This window comes from Strix uralensis, chromosome Z, assembly GCF_047716275.1.
Source record: "Strix uralensis isolate ZFMK-TIS-50842 chromosome Z, bStrUra1, whole genome shotgun sequence".
NCBI classification, from domain to species: Eukaryota; Metazoa; Chordata; class Aves; order Strigiformes; family Strigidae; genus Strix; species Strix uralensis.
Window position 1 is genome coordinate 97,395,698 of NC_134012.1, and position 13,047 is coordinate 97,408,744.

Genomic DNA, 13,047 nt, shown 5'->3' on the forward strand with positions numbered 1-13,047 from the left:
CAGCGGTGTCTGCCTTGAGATGAACCAACCGTATGGCTCTTGATACCTATCCCAGTGCGAGGCACGTGTTTTTGCACACGCGCATCTGTGCTACCTGCAGTTTGCACTCTGCAGACAAACACGAGCTGAATTCTGCTCCCATTTCTTGGAGGTAAATACATGCAAAACTAGGTAAGAGAACTGGAACGCAATTAAATTCCTTATCAGCACATGCACCAGCTTTTGCATGTGTATGCAATGTCTCACTGCAAATTAAAAAAAAGAAAGAAAGAAAAAGCACTAAAAGGTGTTGAAAAAGCCCCTTTTCATTCTGCTGTGTAAATGGTTCAGTAGCTGTCCTTTTTAGAAAGCTATTTTTCAAGTTAATCTATTTTTTTTTTATCTTGAAGTTTTCATTTCAGCTTGAAAAACAAACATAACTTCTGTTATTCCCACAGCTCTGCTCCCAGACTTTCTCCCCACCCTGGCACAAATGTTTAGTGATGGTGAGCCATGCAGTTTCTTGAGTTACCCTCTTTATCCTTTTTTAAAAAACATCTCTGCACTCAGCACCTTGCAGGACTGAAAACTTTTCTGTGTTTAGAGAAACAGCATGGAAATAACAAGGTGTTTTCGGATTATTTTGCTTTTTCTCTTCTAGATTGTTTTCTTTTTTTTCCTTTTCTTTCCTTTCCTCTGGTTTCACAGGGCCAGGAGCTTTAAAAATTAGTGTGCATCAAAACCAGGGCAGACGTGCCACTCCCCCTGCCCCTAGTCACATCTCCTTGCTCTTCTGCTGGTGCTGCTGTCTAAACAAGTAAGGTAATTTTGAAAGTTAAAGAAAACCTCAGCCCAGCAGCCCAACCATGCTCTGAAGAATCTAGGGGGTTTTCTCCAGCCCAGTTCAGGAGATGAGGATCTCCCTTTGCCTCCTCTGGCTGGGGGTTTCTCGGTGGGATGATCCGTGCTGGAGTGTGGTGCCTCCTTGCCAGGGGAGCAGCACATGAGCTGATCTCTCTGAACAGGTTAAATAAACAGAACTGTGTTTGGGTTAATTGTCACTGGTTCTGCTGCTCTCCATTACTGATCTATCTGGGAGCCTGGCCAAGGAGCAGACGCAAGAGACAGCATCATCACCTCCCTTCTTGTCCTCATTGTGTCTGGCTTTATCCTTCTTCTTCTTCTTCTCCCCCCATCCCTTTTTCTTTTTTTTTTTTTTTTTTTCCCTAATTTTTTTTTCCTTTGGCTGAGCAAATAGGCCAGATGGCAGTGAGGGGAACAGACAACAAGTGAGCCATGGCATATGGGCAGCCTGTTTAATTTCGACTCCTGTTGGGAAGTAGCTTGCAGGGAGATGAGTTACAAAGCAGAAGAGGAGGAGGAGTGTGTGTTGGAGGGGAGGGACAGGAGGAAGGGGAGACCCTTTTTAGGATGAAGCAGCCCAGCCATGGGAGTCTGGGGTACAGGGGACTGAAGCTCTGGCCACATTCCTGACACGAAGCAGTAAATTAGCTGTTTCCATGTCAGTTTGTTCAGGAAGTCTTGTCGGTTGCACACGGGGAGGAAAGATGGAGATGTCCGTCCTCAAATAAGGAGGAGGAGGAGGAGGTGTCTCTTATTTCCACCTCAGCCCCCACTCCCCAGGCAAGCTCCAGCCAGTCTTAGGAGCTGGGATGCAGAGACATTTGCCCAGCTGCAGAAGAGGAATCATGTTGCCCAAGATGATTTTTATTTGTGCATATGATTGTGTATGTTTTGCTCATCCTTTACTATGGGTATCAACGTGACATCATCCAACGTATACTTCTTTGAAGCAAATGGCATGGCTTTTTAAGTTTTGTTACAAAACTAAGTAAAAAGTTGACAAATGAAAGGCAGCTTAATGATAATGTAGTGTACAGCTATTCCCCTTTCCCCTTCCCTTCCTTTTTGGCATTAATTTTTCTCTCTTCTGTTTTGCTTTTTGGATTCAACATGTTAGCTGTCAACTTCTTGCTATCTATTCACATCGTTCATGCATTTTGGATTTTGCTGACTGAGGCCAAAGTGGGTCTTGCCTTGAATGTGTCTCAATGATTTAGGAACAAAATTAGAGTTAGTTGCACTAAATTATATATATCTGTGAGGCTTCCTGGCTTCATTTGGATCAACTTGGAGTTTGGGAGACAGATTTTGCATCAGAACTTCATTAAAATGTAGTTAAAAATGCCTGCACAATTTAGGAACTTGAGAAGATTTATTCCTGTTGATGCTCGATGAGCTTTGGGGTTCCTTGATATAGGCTCTCATCTCCTTTACCGAAAAGGCATTTTTAAAAATCTCTCATTTTGACCAACAACATCTGGATTTTTTTCTATTTGCTCCTCTTTGATGGGAACAAGCATGGAATCCCAATACAGTCATCACCCGTGTGGACCGTTTGGAGCTCTGTGAATTTTATCATCATCATCCTGACCGGCAAAGTGGGACCCCGGCTTGACGTGCCCATGGATGAGATTCAGCTGTGAGCTCCATGCTTGTGCTTGGCAGGGTAGGAAAACTCTACAAACCAATTAGCTCTGGAAATCTCAAGCCCTGTTGGCAGGATGTAGACAATCCTGAACCACAGTTGCACTCTACGCCTGCACAAAGAACTTTTTATACAACATTAATTCTGCAGAGAAGTTTTTATTCACCAGAGAGTCTGTGGAGAAATGATTATGCATCGCTGGCTTGGTGGAGCAGAATTTTAACTTCCAGCTGAGGCATTCCTCCACTGATTAGTTTTAACATGAAATAGAAACACAAGCCTGTGATTTATTGGTGAAATATTTAAGATAGATTGTTAAATTATTCAAATAGCAGAGTTTAAAGCAGGGAAGCATGCAAAAAATAAAAAAAAAAAAAGCAGCTCATCTAAAGAAGAGCTCAGTTTTCCTGAGTTTGAAAAACGTACATTTGGACTCACTAGATATCTGAAACAAAAAGTGCTATTTCAGTGCAAAGAAAAATGTATTTTAAAATTAAAGATTTCAACCTTATTATTCTCCCAGCAAACTTACCCTTGAATCTTTCCATCTGATCCTCGCAGACTCTGTTTTATCTGCAGTGCTAGGAATTGTTGCAGCCCTCCATCATTTCCTACCACTCATGTACCACATCTTTGGGCACTCGCCCAGCCTGGCTGCAGTTTTTCTCTTTCTATGAATGCTAATTGAGAGGCTTTTTGTCTTACTGTTGATAAACGAGGCAGGGACTTCTCCAGTCTTCTTGCCTGGGGTTCGAAATATCACCTCATCTTGTCTCGCATGTAGAGTTGATCTTCCATCCTACCTTGTGATGCAGAAAAAGCTTGTTGAGTCTACTATACCTGTCTTTGTCCAGTTGCCCTCTGGCATCTGTGTAACAATATCACAACATAAAAATAGAGTTGTCTTCTCAGCTGAGGAGATAAGGATCATGCTCATGGTTTCTAAGGACTCCAGAGCTGTGGCAAGAGTAGTGTAGACTAGTGAAGTAAAGGGTGAGTAAAGCATAAAGTTTTTTTTTGTGGAGGCTTAATGCTAATTTCCTCAACTTTTGAGAATAAAATGAGTTGGAATTGCTGCATCCTAAGGAAGATTTTTTGTTTTCAGCTTCTATGCACGTAAGTTTCTCCAAATTTGAGACATGTTACTAGTTCCCACAACCATATCTTTTCTGAACATAAGAGCAGTGTGACACTTTAAAAGCAAAGGTGATTGGACTTTGACCCATCTTCAGTGAAAACACTTGGGAAATGTGCATCAAAATCCGTAGATGACTTTGAAAAATTCAGCCATTTCTCTTCATCTACTCCCATTTCAGCACAAAAAAGAAGCGTTTTTCAAGTCTGACCTCCTCTAGTGAGCGCTCTGTCTTGGACTGTGCAGCTGAGGAGAAAACTTGCAAGGTCTGACTCTTCCAAACATATGGCAGCTGAAAAGAAGATAATCAGGAGAGGCAAATCCAAACAGTACTTTTGCAAATGGTATTTATCTTTTTGTGTGTGTTTGTGTCTATATTCTACTTCTCCACCTGCCTTCAAAGGGAAGCTGATAAAAAGGATTTGTTTGGCCTTTTTGTTGCTATAGGGGGAAGAGTGCCATTTGTGTGCAGTGCTACAAGACAGATGCTGCAGGTGAAACTACCCCAGAGGGGGCAATCCTACCCGGAGGGGGCAACTCCTGGGACTGAAGCACTTCTTTTTCTTTTTCTCCTCTTTGTGGGTTTGTTGTGCTGTGGGACCTGGTCCTTTATGGCATGTAGGAGCGGGCAAGGGTTTATGGAGCAATCAACTTCATCAGCAGCAGTGGCAATCGCATAATGCTTCAGCCTTTTGTAGTAGATTTTGTGTGTGTGTGTGAGCTGAAAGTATAGCCAGGAGGGAAGGGGGATTTGAAATGTTGGGCTTTTTTTTTTTCTTTCCTTGGAAAGAGCCTGTCTGAGTTCCTTTATGCTTTTCAGGCTCAGGGATGAGAGAGAGCGTGCGTATGTGCAAGGGCGTGCGCGCGTCTGTGCCCATACAGTCGCTCAAGTGGGAAAAAACCCCGTTTGTGGTTCACACAGGAGGAATTTCTGATGGAGACAACAGTGCTAAGCAGAAAGACACATCCTGATCTCTAGCAAGTGAGGGGCATGCTTGCGCACACATGCACACACACATACTCTCCGGGCGCTCTGCATAATACGTGCAAAGCGCTGCCCTTTAATGAACGTAACCTATGGCGGCTGGGATGCAGCCGGCCAGACCTCGCCATTAATAAACTGGGAACATTCTTCTCCTTTTTAGTCTCTTTCAATGCCAGCCCTGTGGTTTGATCTCCCTTGAATGCTGCTCCCCCTCATTTGGGGCTCCAATTCTGAGAAGATTTGGTGCATTGTTTGAGGTCGCAGGATGTCGGATTGATTTCGAAGCTTTTGTATTGACTCCGGGCTCCTGAATGAAGCTGTCATGTGTGTCTGTGGTTGGCTAGCAGGCTGTCCGGCTGCAAGCTGTGCCTTCCTTTGTTGTTTAGGCCTCATTGAGCTGAGGGAAGAGGCTCATTTCAGGGTGATTTACCACCACCCAAACACCAGCTGTCTGTTGTACTGCCGCTTGCCTCCACCTTGGATTCAGTTCTTGTTTCCCTTCGTTTCCCCCCTTCTCCTCTCCCACTGTAGGCACTTGGGCACCAGTTCTTCCAGACGCGTGGATTATCCTGACAGAACGATATAAAAAGCATAAACACTGAATATGTTGCTCTTCCCAACGTCATTTATGCACCCATGGGGATTTTTTAGGGTTCGCTGTTGCAGTGCTATACGCATGTTTTCTTCTTGGTGAAAAACTGAACTATGGCCCTACAATAAAAAATAAATAATGAAAACACCATGTTCCTCTTGGCTTTTTACTAAGTAGCCCATAGTGAAAAAAAGTAATGATTTTATTTAAAAATAACCATTAAGCTCAGTGGCAGGAGAGCAGACTGAATTGCACAGCCTGCCTGGTGCAGGATCTCAGGGGAGGTGGCTGCAAATGTGGTCTCCCATCCTGGAAATGTTGGAATATTTTGATGGATGGAGAAGGAGTCAGAGAAGGAGTCAGAGAAGGACGTCTTCGCCTCCCTACACGCTTGTCATTCCTGAGCAGGCACGATCAGCGTGTTTATGTGGGTATCATGCTGGAGAGCTATTTTGGTGGCGTAAGACAGGGGAGGAAAAAAAGGGAAGAGGCTGTGAAGCGCTGCTCAGCTCAGCTTCACAAAGCTCTTTTAGAAAAGTACTTCTCCATGAAGAGCCAGGCTGATTCAGCAGCTGAAATGCTGATAAAAGCCTTGGAAAGGCCATGCTGGAAGGTGTGCTGTTCCCCAGCTTGCCATGGGCCAAGGCTCAGTTATGCTTTCTGCGCCTCACATTTTCCTCTGTCTGGTGGGGGAAATTTTGAGGGTATTGCAACGCAGGAGAGATGGAGAGAGCATGAACAGCTGAAAGCCAGGGCCAGGTTTGGCCAGTGAGACCTTCCAGGGGCCAAATGGAGATGGGTTGTGCCAGCTCCTTGGGGGTGAGGCTACTGCCAGTATTTTCTATGGCCGTTGCTCAAAACCAAGAAAGACTGATGGGAACTGAGCAGGTCAGAGCCCAGCTGGACCTGCCAGCAGCTGCAAGGTGCATGGCATGGTGTTGCTAAGCTGAACCCAGCACTTGCGCTGATCTTTCCGGCCACAGACTTGGGAGAGCAGGAGGAAGATGGGATCCCCCAGTTAATCCCAGCCAGCTCCTCTGGAGCACAGAGCCTGACAGCTCCATGGAGGCCCACTGGTGCCATGTGCGTCATGTCTGACTCCTTTAAATGGGGCTGGCAGCTCCGTGCGGGACCGCTCTGGACAACGCAGCAGTGCTGGGGCTCGCTGCAGCCTCCAGGGCTGTCCCAGCAGCAGCGATTTGTGTGTCCCTCTGCGCCTCCCCCCAGAGCCGCTGGCGTGAAGTGAATTGTGACTGGCCCTCATTTGACTTCTGGGTGACACAGTTTGGAGTTTCTCGACCACAGCCTGTTAAAACTGGCAACTGATCAGCTCCTGTCACTCGTGCAGCTGAGATAATTAAGCCTGTTACTATTATTATTTTCCTTCTTTTTCTGCAAACTTTGGCCAACTGCCGGAGCCCATGGTGCAAGGAGGAGGGTGAGTCCAGTGAGACTCCCTCTAAGAGGTGGGACAGTGGGACATACGTGTTTTGTCTTAGTGCTCACCGAGAAGCCTTCTTGCTCTTTGCCTTGGGAAGGAGGATGTCTGACGATGGATGGGAGCCAGTAGAAGGCAAAATGAGCTTCTCCATTGGAAATCATTGCGCCTACCTGCTTCTAAACCGGAGCGTTGCATCAGGAGCAGGCAGCACAGGATCATTGAGTAGCAGTGTATCTGTGAGCTTTCAAGATCACTGTGCTTCTCCCCCATCCTGTTACTAAAAGGCCACGAAACATGGAAATGATGCTTCATAAATTAAGACCAAACGTCTGTAGTACCCAGTGAGATGAGGCTCCTCTTTCCAGTGTTCTCTCCCTCCCCTGTAAGCATCAGATGCTGCTTGGACAAAGGAGGGAGGGATATATTAGGAGGCAACAATCAGAGCAAGATAGCCCCAGCGAGGTGTTTTAATTTCTTAACAAACTCCTTGGGCACTAGAAACTGTAAAATAACATACAGATAAACAAACAAAAACCCACTGACCCTTAGCACCCTGGAGGGCTCTGTTTCAGATCACTGAATAAAAGCTGAAGTTGCATATGCATGTTTAATGTAACACAAGGCGTGTGCTGCGGAAAAGTGTGCTTTCTTCTAATCTGGTTCCAGACAGAAGCATCCAAACAGAAGCCCCTTTCCCTATCCCCACTGAACTGCTTGGTGTATGCGAGGAAACCCCTGAATGACAAGGCCTCCATCTGCTCCTGAACAGAGTTGCGACTGGCTGCAAATGTTGTCCATATGCTTTTTTTTTTTTTTTGCCTTTCAACTTAGCTGCCTAATGTTAGACACCTATCCCCAAATTAAGCATCTGTTCATAATAAGCTTTCCTAAAAAGAGGTGGAGGTAGGAGCTAATTCAGGCAATGCGCATTAGGAGAGCTGCATCTGCAGTTGGAAAAGGAGGTGGGATTATTCATCCAGTGCATTGCTTTCATTTGCTTTTTTAGCAAATGGAAGAGCCCCTGTATTCTTGTACTGTCAGGGAAAAAGAAAAACCTTTCAAGTTTTGGGTTCATATTCTGCCCCTGCTCTTGATTTTCCAGGTGATTATGGGCAACTTCTTGCAATTTTTCTCTGTTAAATAAAGCTGGTGATAGTTCCAGCTGGACAGGAGAACATGACCATGGTTTGCCATGAGCTAAGGTTGTGTGACAGTATATCCTGGAAGCCAGAGAAAGGTCTAAATTCGGGAGATTTTCCTTGGTTTGTGGTGTCAAAAGGGCTGGGTATTTTTTTCAACATAATGATTTTGCAGTGGATACTGGGAGAAGTTGATCATCAACAAGTCATGTATGGATCCAGTTTCCTAAACACAGGTGTATGTTGCTGCTATAGGCACCCTAAGGTATCCTGTCTGTCCATCAGCTGCCTTTTAGGAAATGTTTGGGGCTGCCTTAGGTCCTTTTGTATCTCTAACTTGTTTCATATACTGTGGGGTGTCTAGAAAGTCTCCTTTGGTTAGACAGACAAGTCTCTCCCTGTGCCTCACTTTCCTATCTCTAACATGATAATTTAATACAATTGCTTTAAATTTTAGTCTAATCACTTCTTTCTGGGGAATGGTATTCAAATTTAAGAGATTACAGACTAATTGTGAAGGACTGTAGGGCAAGAGTAAAATAACTTTGATAGATGGGAGTCACAAGCAGAGGATGCCAGTTGGAAGTAGTCCCCTGAAAACCTCGAAGTTTGACAGGTTGCAAACACTGGGCGTTTGGGTTAGGCATCAACTGTAGGTACAACCTTTTCAGTGTCTTTTTTTTTTTTTCAGCATCTCTTTTGGAAAGAGGAGAAAAGATAATTTTTGCACATTATCTGACCTTGCTGGGACTTGTGAGATGCTAGGGTCACCAAGTAAGAGATCTCACCACACCTGGCAGGTTGCAGGCTCTCCTGAGGTGACCAGAAGTTTATCTGCCTGTTTGTAATTCCTGCCACTGAGGGTCATCTCTCTGCTGTGCCCTGACATTGAGCAATGGCTGCAATTCCTTTTAATCGTGCACTTTCCCTTCTTCATCATTTAGGGCAGAGCACTTCCACTTGGCTAAACTCATTAACTGCTTTAATGTTGAGGTCTCCTTTTCCATATAAATTCATCCAGCTGAAGTCTCGTGACTCTTCATGGCTACACACGAGCAGATTCTCTCTTTGTTGTCCAGCAGATGCTGAGAATGTTTATTTTTCAGCTGTGGCCAGCAAAAGTCTGAAAAAAAGACAATGCCTTTGTGAGTGTGTCTATGTGAAAGCAAGTAATTGCGATGAGTTTGTGGGGACTCAATTGGCTGTGTTACTGTTGAGCTCAAGGAGCATTTAGACCAAACCTGGAATCCCAGCCCCTTTCTGCCACAGTGATTTATCAAGACGTCTGGTCTGATAAGCTCCAAAAACACTTTGGTGAAGAGCTAAAGTGGCTCAAATAATCCTCAGAAAAAAAACATGGTAATGTGAGGAACCTTGCTGCTCAGATCACACTTATTCAGTCTGATGGGTTGTCAATGAAAAGAAGGTGTTTGAGCTCAGCTTATTTCCCAAACTGTTGGTTATAGGCAAAAGGATGGTGAGGGGACCCTGTTCCTCTGTAAATCTCTGTTGGCCCAGCATGTTATTGACGTCTGCACCAGCAGTGTGGGGTGAGGGTGGGCTGTTGGATTCCTGGCAAGGACTTGCCTGTGGTTATATGGACCAGTTGTCCTAATGAGGGCAAGTCACACCTGTAAACTTCATTTCACCAAATAAACTAGAAGCAAGTAAGCACTAACTTGGTAAGGGTGAACAGAAATACTGGTGTATGAACTTTTCTGCAAGTCAGTCCAGTTTGGTAACTGTATTCTGAGCACGATCCTGTTCATATCTGTGTATGAAAACACTGGGATAAAATAATCTGTTCCTTTTCAGCTTGGTTTGCCCACTGGTTTTCTGCACACCTCGCTTTCCTTCTGTCTGTGTGACATGCCTAATGGTGTGATATTGGCCCTTGGGGAAGTCTCCCTGGCAGCTTGGGAGCTACTGCTCTGTGGAAGGGTAACTCACAGCAATGCAGGATGAATCCACAGGCTCCCCTAATGCCTTTTCTTCCCCTGCTTCTGGTCATAAATATAAGCCTCTTGGTCTTCAGTGGTTCAGATTGTGCTGATGTTTTTCTTGCCTTATCTTTTATAGGGAAAAGTCATTGGAGATGCAAAACTGCTCATGAGTTGTGGTTGCAGAAAAGGGAAAAACGCTCAAGTGAAAGACTCAGATCAGGTCAGTCAATACGTACTTTAACTGGTGGGAATAAAATCATGTGTTAACACCTGGTTGATTTGAACTGTGCTGTTGTATGTCTGGGTTCCTGGACACAAACAATCCTTGGCATGGCTGACAATGATACAACATTAATGTTTTTGTATTTGTTATTTGTAGAAAAACCCCCAACCAAGATCAAGGATTCATTGCGCTAGGAGCTGTTAATGCCCTAGCCTGACTTACTCCCATCTGGTTTGTTTATTAATGAATTCTGTTTCTTTATAAAAATCAACTCCAGGCAATGCCTTTCTTAAAGAATATTGCACTTCCTTGCTGGCTAAATGCATGCAACCTTTGGTCTCATACTGTAGCTGCCTGGATGGGTGATAGTTACAGAGAAACGTGCCATTCGTGGCATGCTTTTGTTCTGAAGTGACACCATCACAAGAACATTCTTTGTTGAGGTTCCTCATGACAGACATGTAAAAACTTGTTCACAACCCGATGGCCAGGTTTCAATATTCATTACTTGGAATGAATGGCCCCTTATTCTAAATCTGGTCAAATTGACATCAGTGGGACCACTTGTAGGGTTCAGTAATTGCAAGAGAGCTGGACTGCGCTCTGAACGACAGCCAGCTGGTGGTCTCTTCCTACCTCCTACCATTTTGCATTTATTTAGACCAGCCAAGTTTGTCCCTGTCAAAATTTTCAGTTATTATGGCCTTCTGGCTTTGTAACTAAAGAGAAGTTTGAATCCAGAGATCATTCTTTCCAAAGATGAAGCAAAATTTGATTTGAGCAGAAACACTTTATAAATAATGGGTCATCCAGTATGAAATGTGGTAGAGTGAAGCAGTTAATCTCAAATATCCAGTAACTTAGCTCTCTAATGTAGCTTGTGAACAGTCTGTAACCAGGTATAGACCTGAAGCAGATTCAAACAGTGTCCACAAAACACCAAAACACAAGGAACTCCTGATATTTTACTGATGGGAAAAGAGGTGAATCCTCAGGAGGAAAAATGTTTTCATTTCCAACATGCATGTTCATCAACCCTAATTAATAACACTATCTCTGAGTTTTGTTAATGTCTGAGAAGATCTGAGAACAGATCTATCTATCCTGTGGTGGGCTCTGTTGTGAGGAACATTGGTCACATTTATAAATGTGTTGTAGGATTGAGTCTTTCATTGATGTTGTTTTTTTTCTTTAATTAGTATTTTCAAAATAACAAATTCATTGTCATGAGCTATACTATCAGTTCACCATCGAGACAAGGATTCGTATTACTTTTCTTCAAAGAATAGCTTCCCATTCTCTCAAATACAAGTTTAATTTTCTCATGTTGAGGTTTTAACACATCAGGAGAAAATTAAATTAGAAATGATACACTTTTACAAATTTTAGTCTTTTGTATTTTGATGTACTCTGCTTGAATCACTCTTGATTTACAACAGGACTAGAGCAGTGTCAGACCACTTGTAGTAGAGATTAAAAATGAAATGGGAACGTCTTGATTGCAGAGCAGTTTTACAAAACACTATCTCTAACAAACCCTGAGTGTTGGACCTAAAACTCATTGATGACAATACTTTAATTATAGAGTAGGCAATAGTTTTTGGAGGGGAAAAAGATCCCATTCTCTTTTATGTTTTCTGGGACAGTGATAACTTATTCTTTGCATCTGATTACTTTCTGAAATCTGATTTTTCATGTCTAGTGGTGTGTTGACTATCTCAGTAACTCTTTTGTGCTGTAACAGCATAAACTATTGGGCAAGTGCTTGCTCCAGAGGCTGTAAAGCTCATTCATCGTGCCCCTGGCAGGGTCCTGTCAGTATTTCAGGGGACAGGAAGTGGATGGGGAGGAAACTAGTACAGGAGGGTGGGTGGCAGTGTGGAACATTTGTCTGTGAATGCAGGACTTCAGCTCAGCTTATAAATTATCCCCTGGGCCTTGTAGATAAATACAGACTTCTATGGTGACATCGGCTGGGAAAGGCAAACACTTGCTGACGATTGTAGGCTAATCCTTCAGGACACTAATTGCCAGAAAACCAAGGAAGCATTATTTTAGAAACAGCTTGTTTCACTTTGTGAAGGGGAAAAACACTGCACTGGATTTAGTTCTGTTTGCAGAACTTTACCCCCTACTTCCTTGCCCTGTCTCAGATTTTAAAGATTTACCTTCATTATTGTTGGAGGCTTTTCCTTTCTTTTTTTTTTTTTGGACTTGTTTTCCTGTAATGCCTCTGTAAAGTTGTGTGAAAATGCAACTTAGTTTTCATTTTCATGAATGTACGCATAAATAGGTATGTGGCTTTTGTACCATTAACTATTTAAAGGTTTGGGACTAACCAGCTAGGTTTTGGCTGAATTTTTGTGAAAGGTGATGCTTTGAAAAGATTTTAACTTTTTTAATTCTTTCAAGTCAATTTGGAAACTTGCATAAAGTTGTAGACACTCAGCTCCACCGGTGAAAATCCCCAGATGAACCAAGTCAGGACGCCATTGCTGAGGATTTAATTTACTGGCATTTCTCCAGTATGCCTCTAGAAGAGATGGCACCGTAACCTCCTTGACCTGAGATCTGCTTCCCTGGGTCTGGCGTCCAAAGGCACCTATCTGCATGGTATTTTCTATGGTGCAAGTCACTAGTGTGTAAATCCTGGCTCCATCACTGTCAAGGGCGGAAGTGCAAACGAGCTCCCACGGGGATGGGATTTCACAACAGTCACAAGGAACCCAACCTTCATGTTTGATTTGCACCAGAGCAGGAGAGGGACTGGTGGTCTATGTTGTGTAGCCTCCCAGTCCTAATCAAACCCTACAAGATGAGATCTTCTCCCTATTGTTAAGAAGTGCAATATAAATCCCACAAAAACTTTGAAAACCTCAAAGGGAATACAGCTGAGTGCACTGAAGAATTAGAGTCCCATCCTCCATGGATGGTCTTGATAAAGCTTGGGGTCGGTGAATCAGGATGACTGAGAGGAGTCCCAAAATAAGGCCACCTTTTGGCACCAAAACCCCCGTGTCCTTGACTGCCCAGTGGCACCATTGCCAGTTGTTTGTGTGCTTTGTGGGAGTGAAATTCATCTGTGCTCCAAGGCCCAGAAC

General features: G+C 43.7%; 1 protein-coding gene across 2 annotated transcripts in view; it reads left to right on the plus strand.

Moving 5' to 3' along the window:
• Positions 1–13,047, plus strand: part of SETBP1 (SET binding protein 1) — a 262,052-nt gene that overhangs the window by 40,385 nt on the left and 208,620 nt on the right. For both annotated transcript variants that reach the window (XM_074855566.1, XM_074855567.1), the window contains exon 3: positions 9,860–9,943. In XM_074855566.1, coding sequence (XP_074711667.1) covers positions 9,860–9,943 — 84 coding nt within the window. The remainder of the gene's footprint in view (positions 1–9,859; positions 9,944–13,047) is intronic.